This window comes from Lytechinus variegatus, chromosome 1 (assembly GCF_018143015.1).
Source record: "Lytechinus variegatus isolate NC3 chromosome 1, Lvar_3.0, whole genome shotgun sequence".
NCBI classification, from domain to species: Eukaryota; Metazoa; Echinodermata; class Echinoidea; order Temnopleuroida; family Toxopneustidae; genus Lytechinus; species Lytechinus variegatus.
The window spans coordinates 3,713,260-3,737,588 of NC_054740.1; the positions used below are offsets into that span (position 1 = coordinate 3,713,260).

Genomic DNA, 24,329 nt, shown 5'->3' on the forward strand with positions numbered 1-24,329 from the left:
AGTATGGAACAAGGTGTTGCTCAGTCACATGTTTGTGACAATGGCTGGACCCCGCATGTGTGTAGTAATCGGCTGCCTTTCCACATACGCCCGTGTTACACTGTAAAAGATAAATGTTAATTTACAGCAATTTGATGGCAGCAGAGTCGCCAGAACAGTGATGTATTAATACAGACTGCTGTTATTTTCTTCTTTCAAGTCGCTTTTATTTCAAAGTTTTGAAAAGTGCTGGGAAATTTAAAAAATGAGTATTAATTCATTGCCAGCTTTGTACTGATACCTTCTAAATTGAATAAATACAATATTGGTATTTAGATACTATAGTCAAATAGTCAAATGTGCAACATTTTTAAAATCCTTAAATGCAAGAAGTGCTTGCAAAAGAAAAATAACACCAATCTGTATTTTTACAAAATTGCCTGGCGACTCTGCTGCCATCAGATTCTGTAAAATTACATTCATTTTTTTTACAGTGTAGTCAATATGTTTTCATGTGCGTTTTGAAATAATTTTAAGCCTAAGCTAAGGCATGCCTTTTGGAATTATGTGTGTTTGTGTGATAGAGCATTGTATTGCCTAACAACTTTTTAAAATAAATGATGCAGGAGAAAAACTAGAGAACATACATGTATGAATATGAAAAATCTACTCTTGATACTCGAAGTCATAATGATAAAGTATCTTTTTAAAAATATAGGTTTTAGCCGTTTTCTGAGTGAAATTTAACCCTAAAATGCACAATGGGGGCACGTTGTGCCCTCCCCCTCCCTCCACCATAAAATTGCCATCAATTTCTATGGCTTGTTGAACAATACTGTTTGTCATTTGTTTATTTTCACTTTCTTCGAGCACTGAATAACGTTTTTCAGGTGCAATTTTTTCTAGACTTCATTTTACAAGATATCACAGACACAGATAGCAATTGGGACCTTGCAACTCAGAATTTTAAAAGTCATATAATTGTTAGCCAATGGCCCGTATTCTGAACTCTGGTTTAACTTAAGCCATGGTCTAAGTCTGTGCTAAAATTATTGGTAGCCAAAATGGCCACAAGCCCACAACTAATAGTGAAGAAAACTATTAAAGTTTTCATTGCCAGACAGTTTTTAATGGTTTGAGTGCCAAATGTGCTGATAAACTGAACATTGTTAGAGATTTAAGCCACCTTTGGCTTCACATAGTTAAACCACAGATTTAGACCACAGTAAAACCTGTGTTCAGAATATGGGCCAATGTCTTTAATTGGCATTTGCCTTAATTTATTTAGTAATGAATCATATTTGCTAATTGATTTAACATTTCAATTTCATGTCAGTGAGGTGATGTAATGTATGGGGCGACATAGCAGAGCTGCAGGCCGTCACTATATGCAGAGAAGGAAGAAGAGGCAACGCCAATGTGATAGATATTTTAGAAGAGGGCAGTCTGAGTCGCAATACTCCAAACTTCAGCTTCAAGGACAGGACTTAAAGCAAAAAAGCTTGTTAAGAAATGTACTGCATATCAAAGATGACAGTGATGCATCATCTAATGATCCCCTCCCACTATTAACAAACGTTATTTGTGAAGCTAGCAAACAAGGCAGTGCTCAATTGACTGATTACCCAATAAGGGATCCTCAAGAAAGTGACTTTTCTGAAAATTGCTTGTCACAAAGCGAACAGTTGGAATTTGAAGAGGACAGTGATTCTGCATCTAACAGTTCCCTACCACCTTTTGTAAATAGAAGTTGTGATGATGACAATCAAAGCACAAGTTCTGTCACATGCAGTGATATGAGCTCAGCTGGATTTTATTCTCGGACTGACGCTTCTGTTACACAAACAGATGAGAAGACTAGGTCAGCAGTATCTGCAAAAAGTGCGAAAACCTCTGACTTTGAATTTCTGAGAGATCCTTTATTTCTTAGATACAAGGAATTTGTACTCTTGTCCTCTCGACTGAACAAGGTGAGTTCAAAGTGGAAAGTCACATGCATTTCTTCCTTTTTATTTTCTGCATGCATATATGGACATCCAATGGCATACTGTATTTCTGTGGATTGTGATAATTATTATGATGGGTAATGGAACTGAAGTGCTTTGTATGTCATTTAATTTTTCATGGACATTCAAAGTTGTTTTCACATCTGCATGTTGCCCATGCATTGTTTGACGGACCTGGATTGATTGTACAGTGTGGTCAGGGGGGATGTCCCCAAACTTTCCATACTTTTAACTCGCTTAGAAAACACTTACTTAGGTCACACGACTATGAGCCTTGCATTCAGCAAACTGTTAATGTTGGCAATCGTGAAAATAGTGATATCGATGATGAGCAAGACCTTGATGACCCTGTACATCCAGCAGCAGTTTATGACCATGAAGACATCACAGTGGAAAGAAATGATGAGAACAATGGAATAATTGATAGTTTACATCTGCAGAAAAGGGCAGCACTTTTCATCACTGCTTTACTCTCTCAGTCTAATGTAACGTACACAACTGTTCAAAGGGTTGTGGAACAGTCAGCATCGTTCATTTCTGATATAGTGACGGATTTAGAGCAAAAAACTAGACATTTTTTACTAACAAAAAACATTGATGAAAATTCAGCTGGTTGTAAGGAACTGCTCGATTCATTTAAGGAAGCTCAGAACCCATTTCCTTCATTATGTTCGCGATATGAACAAGAGCAATATTTTCAACAGGAACTTGGATTAATTAAACCACAGACTATTGTTCTTGGAAATCGTTTTGATGTTCGAGTGGATAAATCAACTGGTGTTGCCAGACAAGTTCTTGTGCAAGACACATTTCAATATATATCCCTGAAGGAAACACTTGGAGTTGTGTTAAGTAATCCAGATGTCGTAGCTGAGATACACTATATGTCCCCGTCAACTGATGGTATAAGGAGACACTTTTGTGATGGTACACATTTTAGGACTCATCCCTTGTTTTCAGAATGTCCACATGCTTTGCAAATTGCATTGTACTATGATGATTTTGAGGTGACTAATCCAATTGGATCCAAGCGAGGCATTCATAAGCTGGGAGCACTCTATTACACTTTGCAAAACGTACCTTCTAGACTGAATGCTACTCTGCCATTTATCCATTTGCTTGGCCTGTTCCATAGTCTGGATCGTGACAAGTATGGATTTCGACCTATACTGGAACCATTCATGGAGGAGTTGGCGCAACTGGAATCTGACGATGGAGCAGAGATCACGTTAAGAAATGGAAATGTTGTGAAAATCAGAGGAACTTTAGTTCAAACACCCGCAGACAACCTAGGTGCAAACAGTTTGTGTGGTTTTGTGGAAAGCTTTCGAGGAAACTACCCATGCAGAACCTGTATGACACCAAGACATGAAATGCAGGTACTCTTTCATGATGACCAGTGTCAAAAAAGAACTCGAGCAGATCATGACCTTCATGTGCAGTCTGTTATGCTTGATCAACACTCAGTATCTAACCATGGAGTGAAAAGTGCATGTGTTCTAAACAATTCACGATACTTTCATGTCACATAAAAATTTTGTCCGGATGTGATGCATGATATTCTTGAGGGTGTTGGTAAACTTGAGTGCAAATTAGTTCTTAGACATCTGATACATGAAGAGAAATTGTTCACGCTTGATCTTTTGAATCAGAGGTTGAGTTCTTTCTCATACGGCTTTGTTGATATGAAGAACAAGCCGTCTCTGATCTCTGCAAGTACTTTGCTTAATGAAGACAGTTCCTTTAAGAACTCTGCATCGCAGATGTGGTGCTTCATAAGATACCTGCCCCTCATTATTGGCGATCAAATTCCCAGAGGCAATCAGTACTGGGAATTGCTTATCTTGCTAAGAAGGGTAATGGACATTGCCTTTGCCAGAGAAGTTACAGAATCCATGATTGGCCACCTTAGATACCACTTAGAGGATCACCACACTTTGTTCAAGAAGCTGTTTCCAGCTCGAGATCTTACCCCGAAACATCACTTCCTTGTACACTACCCTTTCATGATTGAGAAAGTAGGACCTCTTATCAACTGCTGGTGCATGAGGTATGAGGCCAAACATGCCATCGCAAAATGTTTGGCAACTGTTGTTGGTAATTTCAAGGACATTGCCAAAACTGTCGCAGAGAGACATCAAATCAGCCAGTGCTATAGATGGTATACTCATGGGGTTGGCCAGAATCCTGTAATTAGGAATCCTGTTAAACAACTGATCAGAGAAACTGAGGGATGTGCCACGCTCCTTGGAAAATTCCCAAACCTGTGTGAAGTTGACGAAATAGTGGTGAACAAGAGTATCAGCCTACATGGCACGGAGTACCGATCAGGAATGAGTGTGAACATAGGTGTTCAGGATTGTATGCCATCTTTTGGAAAGTTGATTGATATGTACTGCATTGGAAGTGATATTTACTTGTTTGGAACAATGTGGGAAACCCATGGATTTGATGATCACTTCTATGCATACGAAGTGCTGTCAAGATATCCTGTGGAGTTTTTCCTCATTAAGCAGGATGAACTAAGAAGCTACCAGCCCCTTCAAGTTGTAAGCTCATATGATGAACAGCGAAAGGAACTTCTGTACATTTCATTGAGAAGTGCTGCTGTCTTAACAGGTAGAATTAATGAGCACATGCTTATAGGCCCTAGAATATGTTAGCTTCATGTACAGTATACAATGTATCCATCCAACTTATTAATAGAAGCAGTTTACTTGAAGTTACTCGACTTCAATAACTCTATTGGTTGACTGTGTAAGAGAAGAAACTAAACTTTCTTCGACATTGATCTTTGCAGATATATGTACATGAACAGTTGAACTTGTTCAAAACCACACTGTAAACAATCTATTATGCAATTCGCTTTCCATGGGTTACGTTCATATGGTCCACCGGGAAGATAGGCATCATTGGTGCATGACAAATACATTCTATCTTTCTGCATTTAAATATGAAATAATGCTTTAAAAAAATTTCATATCAAGATTTTATTTCACATGTTTCCTTTTATCTGTCTCTAATTTCAGCTTAGAAATGGAAGATAATGTCCAAGTTGTGCCTTTCTGCGTGACATGCAAGGATCGAACAAAACTAATATCGGTGCCATTGACTAGTGCTGAGCCGAAGGAGGAGATGTTGAATTGTTTGAAATTCAAAATATCGCAGAAATTCAGCATAGACCTTCAAAAAGATTACATAATCAAAATGAAAGTAAAGGAATTTGATTCCTTTGTAGAAATAGATGAAAATGACACTGATGATCTGGAATTATTGGCCCACGGGGGATCACTTGTCGTGGAAGCATGCAGCACTCAAGCAGTGGGACCAGGAACAAGTCTGGATGAGGCATCAGAAACTAGCACTGAGAAAGAGGTGCCCCAAAAGTCGTTGCAGCAGTCTACAATGAAGACCAGTTCAAATAAAGAACACGTAAGTAAATGTATGGTATTTACTCAAGTTGTAATTGAGGCAGGTACATTTAGTTCCCAGTTGTGATTGATGGAATGATTCCATTCATGCTATAAAGCATCAGATTTAAATGTTGAGGCAAATCTTACTATTTCATAAAATATATGGGTAAATATTTACCAACTGCTGAAAAAGAATTGTCATGATTTAGCATGGTTTTGAGAACTTGTGGGTGCCTGCAGTTTTCACAGTGTACTTAAAATTTAGTGTTGTGCTCTCACCTCCCAGGAAAGGCTATCATTGAAGTTCATATAGTAACATTCAGCTGGAGGCAGTCTATCCGTATAAGTACATGATGTGCTGTATGTGTATGCATGTCCATCCCGCTCTTGTAGTGATCTCAAGAACTTTTTGACGCATCGATGAACACCAAAGTTGGTGTGCACATCTCAAGCTAAAGAGTTCCGGTATTTTTGGCAGGAGGTCAAAGGCTACAGGGGTCACTATGCGAAAATTGATTATAATTATTAATGATAATCTTTCAAAATTTTCATTCTAGAGCTTTGATGTGAAAACCATCACAAATTCGCATCCACGGGGATATCTAGTGGAGCAGGAATATGAGGCTAACGGCACTCTCACAACCGAAACGCGACAAGTTCTCACCTCTATAGTTGCATCAGAAATGGTTAGGAGATATTCATAGTAAGTGTAGAATGTATTTTTGTACAGTTACATACACTGTATGTATGTTTGTTGTTAATATAGTATTGCAAGAATAGCATGATGTACCTCTTTGTGTACATCCCAGTCCAAAGATAGTGTGTTCAAAACAGGAGATCTTTGCATGTGTTTGTTTAGGAAGATGATTTATATTTGCTGCCCATCCTATGTGTATAATTTGAACCTGAGGATGCGGAACAAGTTTATCCATAGCTGAGATTAATTTGTTATCCATTACCTTGTGCACCCAACAATTCACTACCCTGAATGCTCCTCATAGAGTTGAAGGTGCTTTTCATGTTTGGGATTGATTGCATGGTGTTGGTCATGCTTAGCTCTTATCTCCTTTAACTTCTTAATTTCATATCAATATGCATGTCCCTTCTTTCTGGCTATTTATAGGTCCTACATGTTTACCATATGTATTTTCACATTGAATAGAAAAGCTGAACAATAGTAACATCTCTGTAATTTGTTTATACACATTGCAGTGTATGTCCATTTTCCTACCAAAAAAAAGAAAAAAGATTATTTATGCATGTAGGTTTTCGTGCCTTTTTTTTTCCCCACAGCTACCCTGCCAGAGAAGACAAGATTCTCGTCGCAAAGAGTGTCATAGATGCTTTTCCCAACCTGAAATCCAACACAAAATGGCCTTATGTAAGAAACATAATTTGTAAGGGAATATAGAAAAAATAATTTGAAAGACATTCATAGCAGAGCTCCATGCAAACATTTTTTAGGTGATGGCCTGATCTAGCTCAGTAAACATGCTTTCATATTTTTTGTGGCCTTATAAACAAAGAAAGTACTTGCCCATATGAGAAAAATTATACTTACCAAATGTTTTAGGGAATGTACTCAATTGAACATGTTTTACTCGGCTAAAAGGACACTAAATTAGAAATTTAATTCAAAAGAACAGGAATCTTTAATACCGGCAATCATTTGACTTCACACAATATTGAAGTAGCTCATGCGGCAACTGAAACTTCATATTTATGAATATTTACTGACTTGGATACAAAGTTTACTGTCCACTGGTAATGTTGAGCCATGTAAATAAGGTAAACAATGTAAAGTGACAAAAGCTGGGTAAGCCTTATTTAGATCTTGCCCATAATTTGCCATAAACTTCTGATTTGATTCACATTCAGCTGTTTTGTAAAATGGTACAAATTAGAAATACATGTAACCTATCTAAATATATGTTAAGGAGCCAATGGGTCATCCTTGACACCTTGAAACAAGACTACATGCATACCAGGCTGACCCAACATGACACAGTCTTGTTTTGAAGTATTTTTAATGCTCATCAGCTCATGCATTCAGAACGACATGTAGGCTGCATGGTTTGCATGTGGTCTTATTTCAGACTTCAAGGACGACCCACCAATTTTAACATGTAGTGCTGTAGAAATACCACCAGCAACAGCCGTATCGTGAGCCCTTATTTTTTATCATGCCTCTGTCAGGAAGTCACCGGAGGCATTATGTTTTCAGGCTGCCCGTCCACCCGTCCCGTTTTCGTTCTCATGCTTGCGGTTTTGTGCATCAAGTTCAAACTTGGCATGTGTATACATATAGTGTAGACAATGATGTGACTAGAGTTTGGGGTCTAAGGTCACAGATGACGGGTCATTAAATGCATGAAAATAGCTGGTTATTGCGATATCTTATACATGGTTCAGCAGATCAGCTTCAAATTTTGTACATGTGCACTTATTTGTGTGATAATGAACTTAAGATTTGGGGGTCATTAGGTCGAATGTCATATGGGTCACGTGGTTCCATTAAAAGGATTAAAAATGCTGAATTTCTCATATGAAAAGGGAAAGGGCTTAACTCTGTTTTTCTAGGGAAGTGGATGCATATGTTTTGACTGTGTAGTTGAATTTCATCTAGTTTTTTGTTTTTTTGTTTTTTTTGCCATATACAAATGAAAAAAAAAGATACAGAAAATAACAAGTACAGACAAGAATTATTATTCACTGTAATTATGGAAGATGCATGGTGTGTATTAATTTTTTTTTTCTTGAAACATGGGCAAATTAGTACTTTTCTAAATTTGGTCTAATCTTTGCTTTCCAATGACAACTTTTCTCATATGATTTTTATTAGCAATCATATAAGTCCCAAAAGAGAATCGACACAATGCACAGACAAGCATTATCCAGTCTTTTCCCAGTAGTCTGTAGCATACAGACACTATTTCATTCTATTCCTTTTGCCAGTAACTGAATAGATAAACATGTATTCATATCAAAAGAGGGTACGTGTAGCTGAAAAGGTGTTTAAAATGGTTGGATGTGGTTGATTCATGAACAGCTAAGATACACATTTTAATGAATTTTTCAGAAGTTGATTGCTAAATTGGGTCAAGTATGCACTTTTCATTTGCTAATCTGTCTAGGGAGATTTTTAACTTTCTCTTTTTGGTGTATGATTTCATTTCTTAATATGTTATTTAAATAAGTTTAATTTACATGTGACACTAATTAGAAAAATACTGTTTTATTTAACAGGATCTGTGGTTTGACCCCAATGATGCCACAAAGGGGTACCTTGCTACGAAGCTCAATACAATGAGGAGGAGTTTACCTCCAGATCAGTTGCAGCGTCCACGCACCAAGACGTACCAAAAACCACAGAAGACACCGCAGAAGGCAGGGAATTCCAAGTCCAAGGTAACACCATGATGCTAAGAAGGATTCATTTCCAAATAAATCTCAAAATATCAATTTTTTAAACAATTTTTTTCATTGTCACATGTTTCTAATATCCTTTTATTCATCCTCAGTATGAAGGAAAATGCTAAAATATATGAAATATGAATATCAATATGTGTAGTAATGTCATCACAAGTAAGGTTTGACTTCAAGAGCTTATTCTTGTATCCCTAATTCGATACAAAACATGTTGAAGTTGTTATTTTTTTAATCTTTTAATGTCATTGTCTGATTGGTATTTCCCAGACACCAAAGCGCACCCATGCACATCTAGAGGAAATTCCTCAAGTGGAGGAGGAAGAGTTGATTCTTTTTTGCAAAAGAGCTAGTATTGACAACAGAAAGCAAATTCTTCAAGCCATGGAACAGTCCTTTCAGAACAGGAGGAATTGGATTATGGAGGAATATCCAACAGTCGGAGAGATCCTCGCTCGATACCCTCGATTCCAAGATTTCCCAACTGCGGTAAGTTTTATTCTTGTTAATAGCTAGGGCTACATGCAATTGCTCCCATGAAAAAATATCAAAATACAAAGGACTAGCTAGTCCCTTCCTTGTCTAGCATCTAAGTTCAAATAATTTTAATGACATCAACTCCTACTAAATAAAATGTATGCATTTGTTTAGACCAAATGTTGCATATATTCTTACATCCGTATTTGTAACTATTTCCAGTTTTTAGTGGCTTATAAACTAACTTGCCGCAAATCAATCTGTCTTTCATATACAGTTGCAGCAGGAATTCCATCTCTTATTTCCTGATGCAGCAGCTAGACTCATTTCAACCTGGGAAACGCGGTTTTCCCCATTCATCCTGAAAGTAGGAGAATTATCCAGACTTCCTAAACTCCAAACACTGATGGATGAGAACAAGAAGACCAAGGATGCACACAATGGAACACCTGGTATGAAATATTCATTTTATGACTATGATTTATGACAGATTTGTATTAAGGCACTTCTCATGAGGACATTCTTAGCTATGGGGACCCTGTTATAACAGACCACCCAAATAACCTGCCCAATTAACTCCCTGGGTAAAAAAACAAATGCCTGTACAAGGCAACCAGGATTTGTATTTTACCTAGAGTGTAGTGTACCCTTACCGATGGGGTATGAACTGAATTCTGCATATTTAGCACTATTTCTAATCTTCAGATCCAAAATGGAACTATTCACAAAGAGGATGCAACAAGTCCTACGTGTATGTTCATCCATCAATTTTGGATGGTGTATGTATTTCAGTAGCATGAAACTAATAATTTGTGGATGAATTTCAAGCATGCTTAACTATTGTCACTACTCAGAACTTCATAGCATTAGGTGAAATGTCAGATAATTGATTTTTAAAAATTTCTTTTAGGAAGTTTGAGGAAGCTTTTTAGGCTTGTAAAATTAATTTTAAAGAGTTAAATTGCTGTATTGCTTTCCATAATGTATTTCCTTGTAGGGCCTCTGAATGGAATTCTGCCTTGATAAGTGGAGCTATAGTTATCCATGTATATTGTTATTCGTTCATTCATTTGTTTATTTATTCATTTATTTGTGTATTCTTTTATTCATTTTCTTCCAGATGCCCTGTTTGCTTACAAAGTACTGATATACCTTCTCCCATCACACGCAGGGAAGAAATCTTCAATTTCAGATGCTCTCTCATACTTCATGGTCACAAGACCGGTATGAAATAAATTGAATGTAATTTTTAACTCACTATTCCAATTGTTTATTGAGTAATCATGGAAACCTGTCAACTAAAACTTGAATACATGAAGGTCATTGTGGGCTATTCATCATATGGATTAACAGAGATGGCACACACTCTCTCTGGGACCATTTGTTTTAAACTTCATTGACATTTAATTATAATTGATGTAGCAATAACTTGCAGTAGGTGGAAATGACTTTGAATTTGCATGCCTCTGCCAACAAAGTGGTCAGGGCATAATCTTGGGTTGTCCATTTGCATGTTTGTATCAGGTTGACAATCTAATTAAATTTTTGGTAGTGTTAAAGGTCAGAGTGCCAAATGGCATTTGGCTAATGTTAAGGGTCACAGCAAAGTTGAAATAGCCCGTTCTCCGAGGATCTTGAGAATGGTCTAGCTAATCGGCTTAAAATTTAGCATATAGATTGGGCTGATAATGATAAATCTAGGGTCACTAGGACAAAGGCACATGGCACAGCTATATCAATACCCTGAACCTGCAAAACTTCTTTGGTCGCAATATAACATGTGGGCATAATGTTTGACTGCGTACAGTCAAAATTACTCCAGTTACGTTTTGAATTCCTTTGAATACAGTCAACTCTGCATAAGTCAAAAATCACCTAGGTCAAACTAAATAAATAGTCCCTGTTCATCTTTATGTGCAATATACATCGAGTAAGTCGAATTTCACATAAGGCAGCTTGTCAAAAGTCCACGCACCGTTCTTCATCGTTCTTCCCGCATCCGGGTTTTCGCTTCGGCTTTCCCGCCCAACGTTCCCTTGTCTTCAAAGGAACGGCCGCCATCAAAGGCCCTTTAATGCCACCGTTCTTTTGTTCGTCTTTCCTGCAAGTCTTAATTTCTGTCGAAAGGCCGAAGAATCTATTCTAAATAGCTCCCTCTACGACCAAAACAAATGTGTGCCTTCATCATGTTCATATTGACTGTCGGATCGAGAGTTCGGGTCACTGTTCTGAACTGTGGTTCGCATCTATCGGGTGCATTCATAAAGCCACGGTAGCTTAAAAAAATCACGCATGTGTCGAAAATCGTTACTGATCTTTCGAATTTGCTGCAATAACCATGAAAACCTCTTTTTTGCAATTGGAAGACAGTCAATTCATGTTTTAGGTGGGAAAATAAGATTCCACATATTTTCGTTTCGTAGGCCCAAGCCATTCGTAGAATTCACGTCGATTTGGAATATTAATTATTACTCGCATCTCAAACAGGTGTCGAGAACGCCCCCCCCCCAAAAAAAAAAAAAACAGAAGGAAATAGAATGATAAGATAAATATGACCGGAACAGCTTAGCTCTATTAGGCATAGAAAGATAAAAGATTTACAAAGATTTATTAGAAACTGTTTTAAATAGTTTTTTCATATTTTTGACGGGCAACCATTTCCCCAGGATAACATATTGTCTCTTAATTTTCTTTATCTCCATGTTTTAAAGAAACGGGACCAAAAGGGATTGTGAAAAGAGGAAAAAGAAACTAAGAGGTCAAAGGGAGAGAAAAGGGAGGGAAACAGAGAGAAATAAGAAAATAATATTGGGATGGAATAAGAGGAAGGGTGAAAAAAATGAAGGAAATACAGTTGAAAGAGTGGAAAAAACTCGGAAATTTGAGAGGGGTTCTCCCGATTTCTGCCTCTGCATCGAAATCAATATTCATGAGAAAGCAGAGTTGTGTCCTCGCAGAAACCGTGATCAGGTGGGGGTGAAATTATTTTATGACTTGCGTCTTCGGAATGAGAGTACGCATGCGCGTGGACTGGATATTTACGAAATTGTGGTCGTCTATTTCGAAAATTGTATGCCATGAATGAATCAGCATCCTCAAACTTCCTGTACCCTTCTATCACTGGGGATTTAGGGGGGGGGGAGCCGCCCTTGCCCCCTTCCATTATGAGAGGCACAATTAGAATTTGTAATGCAAAATGCAGCCAAAACAGAAGAGTGCCCCCCCCCCCCTAAAAGCGGAACCTTTTTTCCCCGTCATGGATCCTCCCCTGACCTTTAGACATTATGTTGTATAGATCCGATTCTTGGTTGGATTTACATTTACAAAGGCCCCCCCCCCCTATTGGCGGAGCAAAAAAAGGGAAAGAAAGAAAAAAGAGAGGAGAAAAAAAGAAGAGGAAAACATAAGAGGAGGAAGGCGAGTGAATAAGATGATGCGAAGACTTATTAAATAATTTTAATAATCACTACGGCACTGGGACAACCAATTCAAAGAAATAATTAAATATCAACCTTGGGCGGCCGATCGGGGAAAATATGGGTGAAAAAAAATCACCCCCCCCCCCCTATTGGCGGAGGCTGGATCCGCCCCTGATTTAGATTTACATTTTATTCACCCTATCGATCCCCTCTCGGGGTATGAGAGTACAACATAAAAACAACATATAACAGACTATTAAAGTATAACTTCATTTAATTGGTTTAACGTATTAAACGTAATGTTCGGAATTGAAGATAAATACCAACTGTGGTAACGATCTGAAAATTTGTTCGATCAGAATCCAATGAAATTTACAAACGAAGTGTTTGTATAAATGAAAAATATTTGCCAAATAGCCCTGTGAAAGAAAGTCGTAAAAGTGCTGAGAAATGAGCGATATAAGCACAGAATTCCATCAAATGTCAGGTATTTTTCGAGGCAATGTTATAATACACTGTCCCACGTATGCTTTTCTGTTTTAGTGATCATCAGAATTATCGATATTGAGCGGCGATTTCATTATTCTACAAAGATAAGTGTATATTAATGTACTAGGTCTAGATTTATGATGAATATTTCGTATCGAAATCGTCATGTAATCATATTTGAAATTGCGCCTGATACGTTGTGCTGTACATGGTCTTATCCTCCCATAGTTATCGATATCGTCATCACCGCTGTTACTATCGCAATCATCTTCATTTCTCTATTATAAGTATTATCTTCGTTAACATTTCTATTATTTCATTATAATTTTATCATCATAAATCGATGGGGTGGGAGAAGGAGGAGAAGAAGAATTACCAAGGAGAAGCAGACGTACATGTAGAATGGAGGAGCAGTAAAAAGGGATGAGATTAATAATGAGAGATGAGAAAGGATACGGAGAGGAAAAGGAAGATAGAGAAAAAAAGGAGACGCAAGAAGAAAAAGAAGGACGAAGGAAAAGCAGTAGGAGACGTATAAGAAGGGCAGGTACGTGGGCAGAAGAACAACAAGAAGAGAGGGATCAAGAAAGAAGCAGCAGGAAAGGATGAGGTGGAGAAAAAAGAATAATGAAAGACGACAAAGGATATGAAGAAGAAAAAAAGATTTAAAAAAGGAGAAGGAGTAAGAAGAGTAGATGAAGAAGGGAGTGAAGGATGAGAACAAGAAGAATGATAAGATGGAAAAGAAGAATAACGACGGAGAAACAGAAGAAGTAGAAGAGGGGGTGAGTTTGTTCTAAAGTAAAATCAATGTGAGTAGAATTAAATTAATGTTTTTATTTATATTGCACTTGCAGTGATTACATCATTACAATACTAGGATGCCATTATGTTCAATAATTTAAGCTTCAAAATTCGGTAATTCACGGGTGAAGATAAATTATGGGGCCGTAAGCTGCAGGGAGATATGTAGAGTGATATTAGCATTAGGTCATTGCTCTAAAATAGATGGAATGTGATTATTTATTATTAATATTAGTTAGTACACTTACTGGCCTAAAAAGCAAATAGGGCCATGATATAAGCTTCTCCATATAGAGAATTGAACATTATTGACCTTTCAGGATTGCTTGGCATTGATACTCATCGAACTGTTCTTAGTCATTGCCCTGGCCTATGATCATGAAAAAGCAAGATCAGTCACCCGTATAGTAGAGAATCATTGACAATAGCATGCTCAGCGGGTTCGCCACAGAAAACAATGGGAGAGCTAGAAGCTCACAGTCTTGAATTCCCCATATCCGCTGCCGTGATTATTGTCGTAATTTCAATAGATAAACCTACTTCAAAAGACCGTTGGCCCGCCCGATGGGGAATCTTTTGTAATAATGTAGTGTATTAAAGTATGTGTATGCAGTAACTACCGCCCCGACTTCTGTTGTGCTATTTAAAAGATTTCTTTCACCATCATCGAGTAGCGATTAGCGTGTAAAATCGCATAAATTATCTCACAAAACGGATCTAATGTTCATGATTACCAACATCACCATAATCATTACCATTATCTTTCATTTTTTTAATAATAATAATAATAATAATAGCGGCATATTTACCCAGGGTAGCCACTTCAGTTCCAAAAACTGTTCTGCCAGAGGGCCCTGTTATTATTACCCTGGCTTTAGCACGGCTACCTTGATCGGGCGCTCGAGCATTCGAGGAATTTCTTCCTACCGGGTACCCATTCACCTCACCTGGGATTATATAAACTATAAAATTGATACTGGAGAACGATTGGAAATAGATAATGAATGAATGGTGATGATGACAGTGATGATGATGGTGGTAATTAGAACTTTGAAGTGATATTAATGGACATGATAATACGAATAATAACATCAGTGATAATGTTGATGATTAAACATTAACAAACGAAGATGATTGGTATATTTCCGGCAATGAACCATGTATAACTTGAGACGCGTTTTTCATTTATCATGTTTGTTATAAAAGGGTTTTCATATCATGATCCTGAAAGACATAGATTATATTTAGTTATCAGAATATCCCTATTCATGTCAGATTGTAAAACATATTAGCTAGCGCTGCACGCTCGCATATTGATTGGTGAGTTATGAAAATTTCAATATTAATTATATTACAAACTAATTAAAATCTCCATTTTATGACAGTTTATCAACAATTTTCGGCTGGCAATTTGCGCGCACATTGATTGTTAAAAATATATCAACTCAGGCATCTTATTCATAATTACAAAAGTGCTTTAAATATATAATATTGACAGATTTCGCGCTCTGATTAGGCTTATTAGATTAATGAATTAATTTATTGATAAATTGTCCCTTTTTCAGAATGGAATATCAAAAAGTTTCATCTCGCGATTTGATAAGAGAAATAGGAAGACAGTCATAATTTTCACATGATGGAATATTGTTCTTCGAATATCCCGGCCCTATGTCAAAACTCAAAGTAATAATAATGAATCATGTATGTAGTTTAACTGTGATCCATATCCACTCACAATTCTACAAATCTCAAATTTTCCTCGCGCTCGCTTCGCTTGCTTAGTTATGTATTTACCTTTTTCATGATTACGAAGATTGCTTAGAACTTCTATTCTTCAGGTAGAAAAGACCTTGTATTTATTCCCTTTTTCTGTATCTCATAATGTACTGTTACTATGTTTTTCGTGCATTGTATGTATTTTAATGCTGATCAGGCCACTCTGTATAAATATTCGAGAATAAATAAATAAATAAAATAAAAAAAGTAAATATTTTCAGCTCACGCTTCGCGCTCGCATTATTTGATTGTTGAAATATGTAACGTTTTCATTTACAGATAATTAAAAGTAACCGTTAACAGATTCTTTTTTATCAGAACGATCAATGCGTACTAAATTCATTCATCTCGTTTAGGATCACAAGCATTGCCAGAATGCTATTTTAGGACAAAATACATGAAATAAAAAATTAAAAATTAGCGCGCGCGCTTCGTGCTCGCACTATTTAGATTAGGCTTGCGAGATTATTTTACATATATTTTTACATTTGATTTAAAAGAATAAAGCTTAAAAGTGACACTATTTGGTTTACATATTATGAAGTGCCTTCTCATATTCCAATTTTACCTTAAACGTAAGTATTTTATTTTCAAACGAAATCTATAAAAAGGGTGCAGTTAGGCTCTCATTTTGATTCCAAATAGTCTCATAATTGGGATTAGTTGCAAACACGGTTTTCGAATAGAAGGCACATCGGGGAACATCAAAGTATCAAGACAGTCACCCGCGCTGACAAAATGATAATCTCCCCTTGACATAAAAAATTAAAAATTAGCGCGCGCGCTTCGTGCTCGCAATATTTATTTATACCCCTACCAATCAAGAGGTCATCTTTCTATTGAAATCCGCAACCCGTCAGACCACCTCTTTGTTCAAGAATATACGTTAATCTCCCCAATCAAGAATGGGGTAATTTAAATCTACCTTGTCAATGGGGGTAAGCCGTTAAATACAGCTTGCAATGCGCTGGCCCATGTCATTTTCAACGTCCGGCTTTCGGGGAATTAAAATGAGCATCAAATGGGTAGTTTTCTTGTTCTCGTTTTGTCCCCATACTAGAACCTTGATTTTGTTTCTTTTCGTAATGTGCATTTTGATATGGTTTCCATTATATTTCTTAACATTTCGACATTTAATGTAGTTTAATGCTTGCCTTTATAAAGAGCAATATTACATAAAACCTATTTGGCGAAGCAGATTATAACATAACGTTCGACTGATATTTTATCAACACATTTTTGATTAACCAAGTAACTTCCCTCTTTATAGGTCTACTCTTAATGTGAACATTTGAGTTATATTTATTGCCTACCAACTCTGTTTACCAGGCTAAAGTGAAGGTCCTCATTTGTGTATGAACGACATGTTCTCATTAAAATACATGTTGTGAGTTTCAAATAAAGGGGGCACACTTGTGTAAAAATGGCATATTTACATTAACAAATTTGATAAAGGCTCTCAAAGGGGGGGGGGGGGAGGGGCACACGGACCGGATGATCCCCCCCCCGGATTCACTACATAACTGTACCCTCTGATGTGCAGAATATAGACCCCCGTATAGACCCACTGACTTCTAGAGGTCACAAAATAGAACACAATACTTTTGAGAGCCCAACTATTGTTCAAAATAAATACGGCGCTGATTGTATTGTGTTACTCCGGCAGGATCCGCACCAGCATGCACTCCATTCTTGTTGATCTAGTATGCTAAATACCTCGGTCACATTTGTTCTAAGGCGAGTCGAAAACAGTCATTTTAACAGTTTTTGGACCTGCTAAATATAGGTTTTAATAAAATGAATAAAACAGCTGTTTTCGACTCGCTGTATGGCCGCCGTAGAGCAAATGTGACCGAGGTATTACCATTTTCTGTACGTTAATTTATTGTTTGGTGCATATTTAAATATGCAAGCTATACAGAATGCAGCTATACGATTAACAGGTGAAGTACAAAGTTGGAAGGGAAACTAGGCCAAAGAGGCTTTCGTATTACTAACTTTACGTCGGTAAATTATGTTTACCTTAGACACTGGGAATCTAATTCGCAATAATTTGACATACACACATTGCAGATTAATTTAAATATTTGATAGAAGAAACCAACGGCAATATACACGTATTGTTCAAGTCAAACGTGAAGGTTAAAAAAGAATAGGTATAGAAAAGTTTTAGAAAAATTCAAAGGAAGAAATAAAGTTGGATGAAAAAGGAACCATCAGAATTAAGTTGACAAAATTGAATATTATAAGTAGAACAGGAAAATTGAAAGAAATAATTAAGTCCCCTCCCCCCAGCGGACTGGTTTGAAGGGGTGGGGTCACCATGCATAAAATCATGGTACTTGTTGAGGTCTCAGCACCAGACCCCCCTTCGGTTATGTGGTGCAGGATGGTAATCAAGAACACTAGGTCACAGAGCACTCTAGATCACAGGGGAAATTTATATAAGAGAATAAAGACGGATCCCAGGTATAAAGATTTTATAGATTTTCCTGTCCAATATCATGTCGGAGTCACTTAAATGTGTTAATTTGCATATTCATTCACGCGATATTTTTCATCGGTCATTAAAGTGTAGAATGTGATTAATAGAAGACGCTATAATTCCTTTATAAACACTCAACTCTATTCATGGTCAAGACTACCTCAACTTTGATAATTTCAATATTCATTTTTAAGTGCTTTTGATTTCGTTCGAAGATGTTTGTGATGGTTTTAAAAAGTAACGAAAGTACCTTTTGTTCTGAATTTCGGGCAATGAAATTCAAGGATTGTGCATTTAAGCTACAATGACCGATATGACAGCTTGAGCATCCATTTTATTTTTAAAGTTCAAATAAATTATATTTTATTCGTTTGTTTTGCACGGCATCTGTATTATGTGTGAATATATAAGTTTCTAGAATTCAAATGTTTAAACAAATGCAGTGGCGAAACTAGGATTTTCCACAAGGGGGGGGGGGCAAAATCGCCCAAAAAGAGTCCTCAAAAAAGGACATTTCACAGCAAAAACGAATTGACAAGAGGGCTAAATTAAACATAGACCTATGTTAAGCTCAAATTTGAATTTCAACGCTGCCCTTAGTTTTCAGCCTTTTTTCCACCAAAAAACGTTTGCATTTTATATTTTTAGTGTTTTTTTTTCACAGTAGCGTTTCAGTGTATTGCTTTAAACGCCATCATTTTGGGACCCAGGTATGATTTATATTGCATCTTTTGCGTGGGGTTCTGCATTTTGTTTACAAAGATGTTAAGGTCAATTCCATATCTTTCCTTTTCACCCGACAATGCTGACTGTGCGGGCTCAGTGTGATGAAAAAAATCTTACCCTCGCCTGAACACTTACTTTCAGAAATTCAATTTCTTAACGGTATGTTCTTCAAAATTAAACCACATGCTCGTGCTAAAGGGCTAAAGCTTAATTGTTCTATTAAAGAAATGAAATCTAAATCTTATTGAATTTTGTCATATACTGAAACCCGAAACGAAAAATTATCAAAAAAATGTGAAAGCATAACTTTTGAAAATGTATACCCCACTGAACTACGCACACCGATACAAGGACACAACGATATCCAGATCAGTGACAAGAGATCGCTCGTTTAATAGTTTGCCTAAGACGTCGATATCGTGGACATAGAGGGCGCTCATGCAGAAACATCTTATCGGAGAGTCAACCGGGGTGTCAAAAGAAAAGATAAAAGCGCACGCTTCCGTTTTCGCTGCAAAAGGGAACGCTGTCGTCTTAAATGGCAAGAGCACTGACCCGTAGGAAAGAAAAATGGACAATGGCACGCTGAGCGGGTTCGCCGCAGAATATGAAGGTAAAAACGCACGCACACCTTTGACAAGCCGCCTAAGTCAAATAATTTTTCATGGTCCCTTGGAGTTTTACTTATGCGAAGTTGACTGTATATGTATCATGTTCAAATTTTGATGGTCCATGTACAGCATACTGGCAAAGACTGTATACAAATGAGCCGAGTGCCTCATTTAAATGAACTCTCGTGTTCTTGACCCGTTATACAAGTTCAAATTTATATTTTTCGAAAGCTTGATAAATTTGCCACGCAGGCATGCACATTTTGTATTGGCCTTATTAAGGCATAGGTGGGAAAAAGAGCACATTATTTCTACAATTTATGTTCCTTTTTATCCCAGTTTCATCCATTGCATTTTATATCTTATAAGACTAATTTCTGATTTTAATTGGAATAGCCAGTAAATATAGAGATTTGATTATAATTATGATTCAAAAGACAGAATGCCAAAATATTGAATAATTTGCAAGATATCACAATTTGAAAATAACATATTTTTCGGGGTCATAGCAATATCATTGCACTGAGTTCTTTTATATTCTAAATCTTTTTTGCTTCACTGCATCTATGCCGTGCACATTGCACCTGCACATATCCTCAACCCCTGGAATTACTGTACTACTATTATGACACTTGTGTTTCCTTGCAGAACGGAACCGCTGTGGCGAGTTTTCTCGTTGAGAAAACGGATCAAAAGAGAACCCAGCCGTACCTGCTTCGCATAGGAGATGGCTTCACATCCCCGTCGACTTTCTTCATCATTGTTGATGGGAAAGCCGTACCCTGCGAGAGTGATGCTACTCAAGCAGTTGATGCTCTATTCAAGAGCCACTACATTTTTAACATTGAGTATGCAGATGAGCTGAAGGGATTCTATGCATTCTTAGAGCACTTCGTGTATGGAATCGGGGTTTCTACTGATCACATTCCTGTCCGTGCACGTGAACTTATGGCAAGCATAACAGCATTGGCTCGCACCCAAAGCCATTAATCATTTCCAACTTCAACTGGAAGAACTGGACATCGGTTTTCTTGCCTATGTATGGAGAATCATTACATTTCAAAGTAAACCTTTCCCTATTCGCAACCATTTTTTAATACAGGTAGTTCCTAGTCAATGCATCTGGGAGAGTATTCCGTATTCTATCCTTGGATTTAGTTGACGAATACAGTATGTATCAAATTAGGGCTTATTTTAGGCCTGTATGGTGTGAAAGTCTCAACATGCTTTTGATATGGCTGTCAATAGTTCCATGGTATAGATCATTCTAGTTTTTGATTCATGTGAAAATGTCAGCATACATGGATTTATTCTGTTAAATTTGTCTCGTAGTTCTGAATACATACACACCTGTATAACATTTGTCTGAATTGTGTGTAAGTGGGGAATCTTTATCATTGGAACCTGTGTAGTATAGCAGTGTTTTATACATACATGAATATTTGATTCAACTGATGACTGTATAATGTTTGGGTACATCAGATAATATTATTCATTGTGAAATCCTGGGGACATGCACAATGAGCCATTCCAACACCCTTTATTAGTAGCTTTTTCTCATATTTTTCTTTTTAAGAATTAAAGTAATTTCTTGTCAGTGTGAATTCCCCTTTAAGCAGTAGATAACTGAGACTATGGTATGTATTGTTGAAATCTGTATGTATACAGTATATAATTCCATGTTCAGAACTTTTCTATCTAGTTTCCAGAAATGTAAATTTTATGACATCTGCAACAGCTTATACACATTTTTATTGGATGCTTTTTTTTTTTTTTTTGCTTTAGTAATTTCCCCCATGGTTTCCCATTCTCTCCATTCCTTCACTCAGTCTTCTAGGAAGCAGAGTGGGTGGTTACCTAGATAATTGTATGATTCTGGTGTCTTTTGCTTTTGTCTTTTTTTTTTTTTTGGTTTGTTTTGTTTTGGGTTTTTTTTTATGGCATCTCTTAATAGTTTCCACCATGGTTTCCCATTCTCTCCATTGTTTCAGTCTCCTAGCAAGCAGAATGGGTGGTTACCTAGTGTACGATCCTGGCGTCTCTTGCTGTTGTCTGTGTTTTTTTTTTTTTTTTTTTTTTTTTTTTGGGGGGGGGGTTAGTAGTTTCCCCCATGGTTTCCCATTCTCTCCATTGTTTCAGTCATCTAGCAAGCAGAATGGGTGGTTACCTAGTGTACGATCATGGCGTCTCTTGCTGTTGTCTGTTTTTTTTTTTTTTTTTTTTTGGGGGGGGTTAGTAGTTTCCCCCATGGTTTCCCATTCTCTCCATTGTTTCAGTCATCTAGCAAGCAGAATGGGTGGTTACCTAGTGTACGATCCTGGCGTCTCTTGCTGTTGTTTGGTTTTTTTTTTTTGGGGGGGGGGTCAGTAGTTTCCCCCATGGTTTCCCATTCTCTCCATTGTTTCAGTCATCTAGCAAGCAGAATAGGTGGTTACCTAGTGTACGATCCTGGCGTCTCTTGCTGTTGTCTGTTTTTTTTTTTTTTTTTTTTTTTGGGGGGGGTTAGTAGTTTCCCCCATGGTTTCCCATTCTCTCCATTGTTTCAGTCATCTAGCAAGCAGAATGGGTGGTTACCTAGTGTACGATCCTGGCGTCTCTTGCTGTTGTCTGTTTTTTTGTTTTTTTTTTTGGGGGGGGTAGTAGTTTCCCCCATGGTTTCCCATTCTCTCCATTGTTTCAGTCTTATAGCAAGCAGAATGGGTGGTTACCTAGTGTACGATCCTGGTGTCTCTTGCTGTTGTCTGTTTTTTGTTTGGTTTTTTTTTTTTTTTTTTTGGGGGGGGGTTGTAGTTTCCCCCATGGTATCCCATTCTCTCCATTGTTTCAGTCTTATAGCAAGCAGAATGGGTGGTTACCTAGTGTACGATCCTGGCGTCTCTTGCTGTTGTTTGGTTTTTTTTTTTTTGGGGGGGGGGGTCAGTAGTTTCCCCCATGGTTTCCCATTCTCTCCATTGTTTCAGTCATCTAGCAAGCAGAATAGGTGGTTACCTAGTGTACGATCCTGGCGTCTCTTGCTGTTGTCTGGTTTTTTTTTTTTTTGGGGGGGGGTTAGTAGTTTCCCCCATGGTTTCCCATTCTCTCCATTGTTTCAGTCATCTAGCAAGCAGAATGGGTGGTTACCTAGTGTACGATCCTGGCGTCTCTTGTTGTTTTTTTTTTTTTTGGGGGGGGGGTCAGTAGTTTCCCCCATGGTTTCCCATTCTCTCCATTGTTTCAGTCATCTAGCAAGCAGAATAGGTGGTTACCTAGTGTACGATCCTGGCGTCTCTTGCTGTTGTTTCGTTGTTTTTTTTTTTTTTTTGGGGGGGGTCAGTAGTTTCCCGCATGGTTTCCCATTCTCTCCATTGTTTCAGTCTTCTAGCAAGCAGAATGGGTGGTTACCTAGTGTACGATCCTGACATTTCATCTTCTTGTCCAGTGTTGTGGTACTTTAAATCATATTTAGAAGTTTCCTACAGTATTGCATTATCTTTGAACTATCATAAGATTCTTAACCAAGAATGCTGAGGCTATTTAATGAGGGAGAGTATATTTGGTTCAGTAATCAAGTTTGTATAGGTGTTCACCAATCCGTCTGTTACTTGTCATGGTGAAGCTACTCCCTATTGCAGTTGAGTAATCATTTATCCCTTTGCAGTTGATTAATTCTTTATCAGAATCGTGGCTAATTGAAATAGGCATGTGATGTGAAACTCTTGACCCTGAATATGCTTTCGACATTGGGGTGGCATGAGCCCCCTTCCATATCATATGAAAACAAGTGAAAAGTAACAATTTCCATGAGAATGTGTAGGTAATAGATTTATTTTATCAAAACAGTATATTTTGTGATGTGGAGCTGATGTTCTAACGTAATGAGGTCAAGGTAAAAGGATAGTTTTAAAAAAATGATGAAAGAAGTGCTTAATGGATCATTTCATAATTGATTCATTGAGCTCAAATTTTTAAAGAAACATCCACACATCTGTCATTGCAACATTGCTTTTATGTGATATCTTTCATAACCAGGGACACAATACTTGCATGTTAGGCATCCTGGAAAGGATGCTTCATGATGAAGTATGATGCCCACATACAAAATTCAGTCTTGTTTTTATATATTTCTGCTGTTCTGCATCAATTTTACCTACACAAACATTAAAAACATCCAAAGATAAATACAAAGCATCATTTCTGATAGTTGTTTTCATTTGAAATTGTAAATTAATTTGATGCTAGATCCCCTCTATCCCACTACTGAACTTCCCCATTAAGCTGTAGATGATTGAGAATATCTTATGTACAGTTTATATCTGTATGTTTACAGTATAATTGAATGTTCATGAATTTTTCTATCAAGTTTCCAGAAATTTGAATTTTTTATGACATTTGCAACAGTTTATACATATTTCATATTTGATGCGTTTTACTTAGACAAATTTAAAATCGATTGTTATAAAATTTGCAACAACACTCACTTTTTTGTTGCATTCATTTAAATTTGTCAAAGTTGATACTGATTTTTATGGCATTTGTAACAACTTGTATTGGATTAGATGCATTTGAATTTGACAAATTTGAAATGGATTGTCATGACATTTGCAATAACTTATATTATTGATTGGATGCATTTGGATTTGACAAATTTGAAATGGGTTTTTTGTGCATTTGCAACAACTTTCACATTTTTGATTGAGTGAATGTAAATAAATATTTAGCTCTTGCAATCATTTGAACTG

General features: G+C 37.1%; 1 protein-coding gene across 1 annotated transcript; it reads left to right on the top strand.

Annotated features, from left to right (window-relative positions):
* Window positions 1–4,193: 4,193 nt before the first annotated feature.
* LOC121406633 lies at window positions 4,194–24,329 on the top strand. The gene is made up of 8 exons (XM_041597640.1): window positions 4,194–5,417; window positions 5,956–6,101; window positions 6,692–6,779; window positions 8,645–8,806; window positions 9,095–9,313; window positions 9,579–9,753; window positions 10,422–10,525; window positions 20,260–24,329. Exons 1-8 carry the CDS (start codon window positions 5,022–5,024, stop codon window positions 20,599–20,601), a joined length of 1,632 nt encoding a protein of 543 aa, XP_041453574.1. The 5' UTR covers window positions 4,194–5,021; the 3' UTR covers window positions 20,602–24,329.

Bases quoted from the DNA above. Each gene is read 5' to 3' on its own strand.
- LOC121406633 (XM_041597640.1), top strand. From the start codon at position 5,022: ATGGAAGATAATGTCCAAGTTGTGCCTTTCTGCGTGACATGCAAGGAT. The intron at 8,807-9,094 runs GTAACACCATGA...GGTATTTCCCAG, and splicing joins CAGGGAATTCCAAGTCCAAG to ACACCAAAGCGCACCCATGC. The intron at 9,754-10,421 runs GTATGAAATATT...ATTTTCTTCCAG, and splicing joins TGCACACAATGGAACACCTG to ATGCCCTGTTTGCTTACAAA.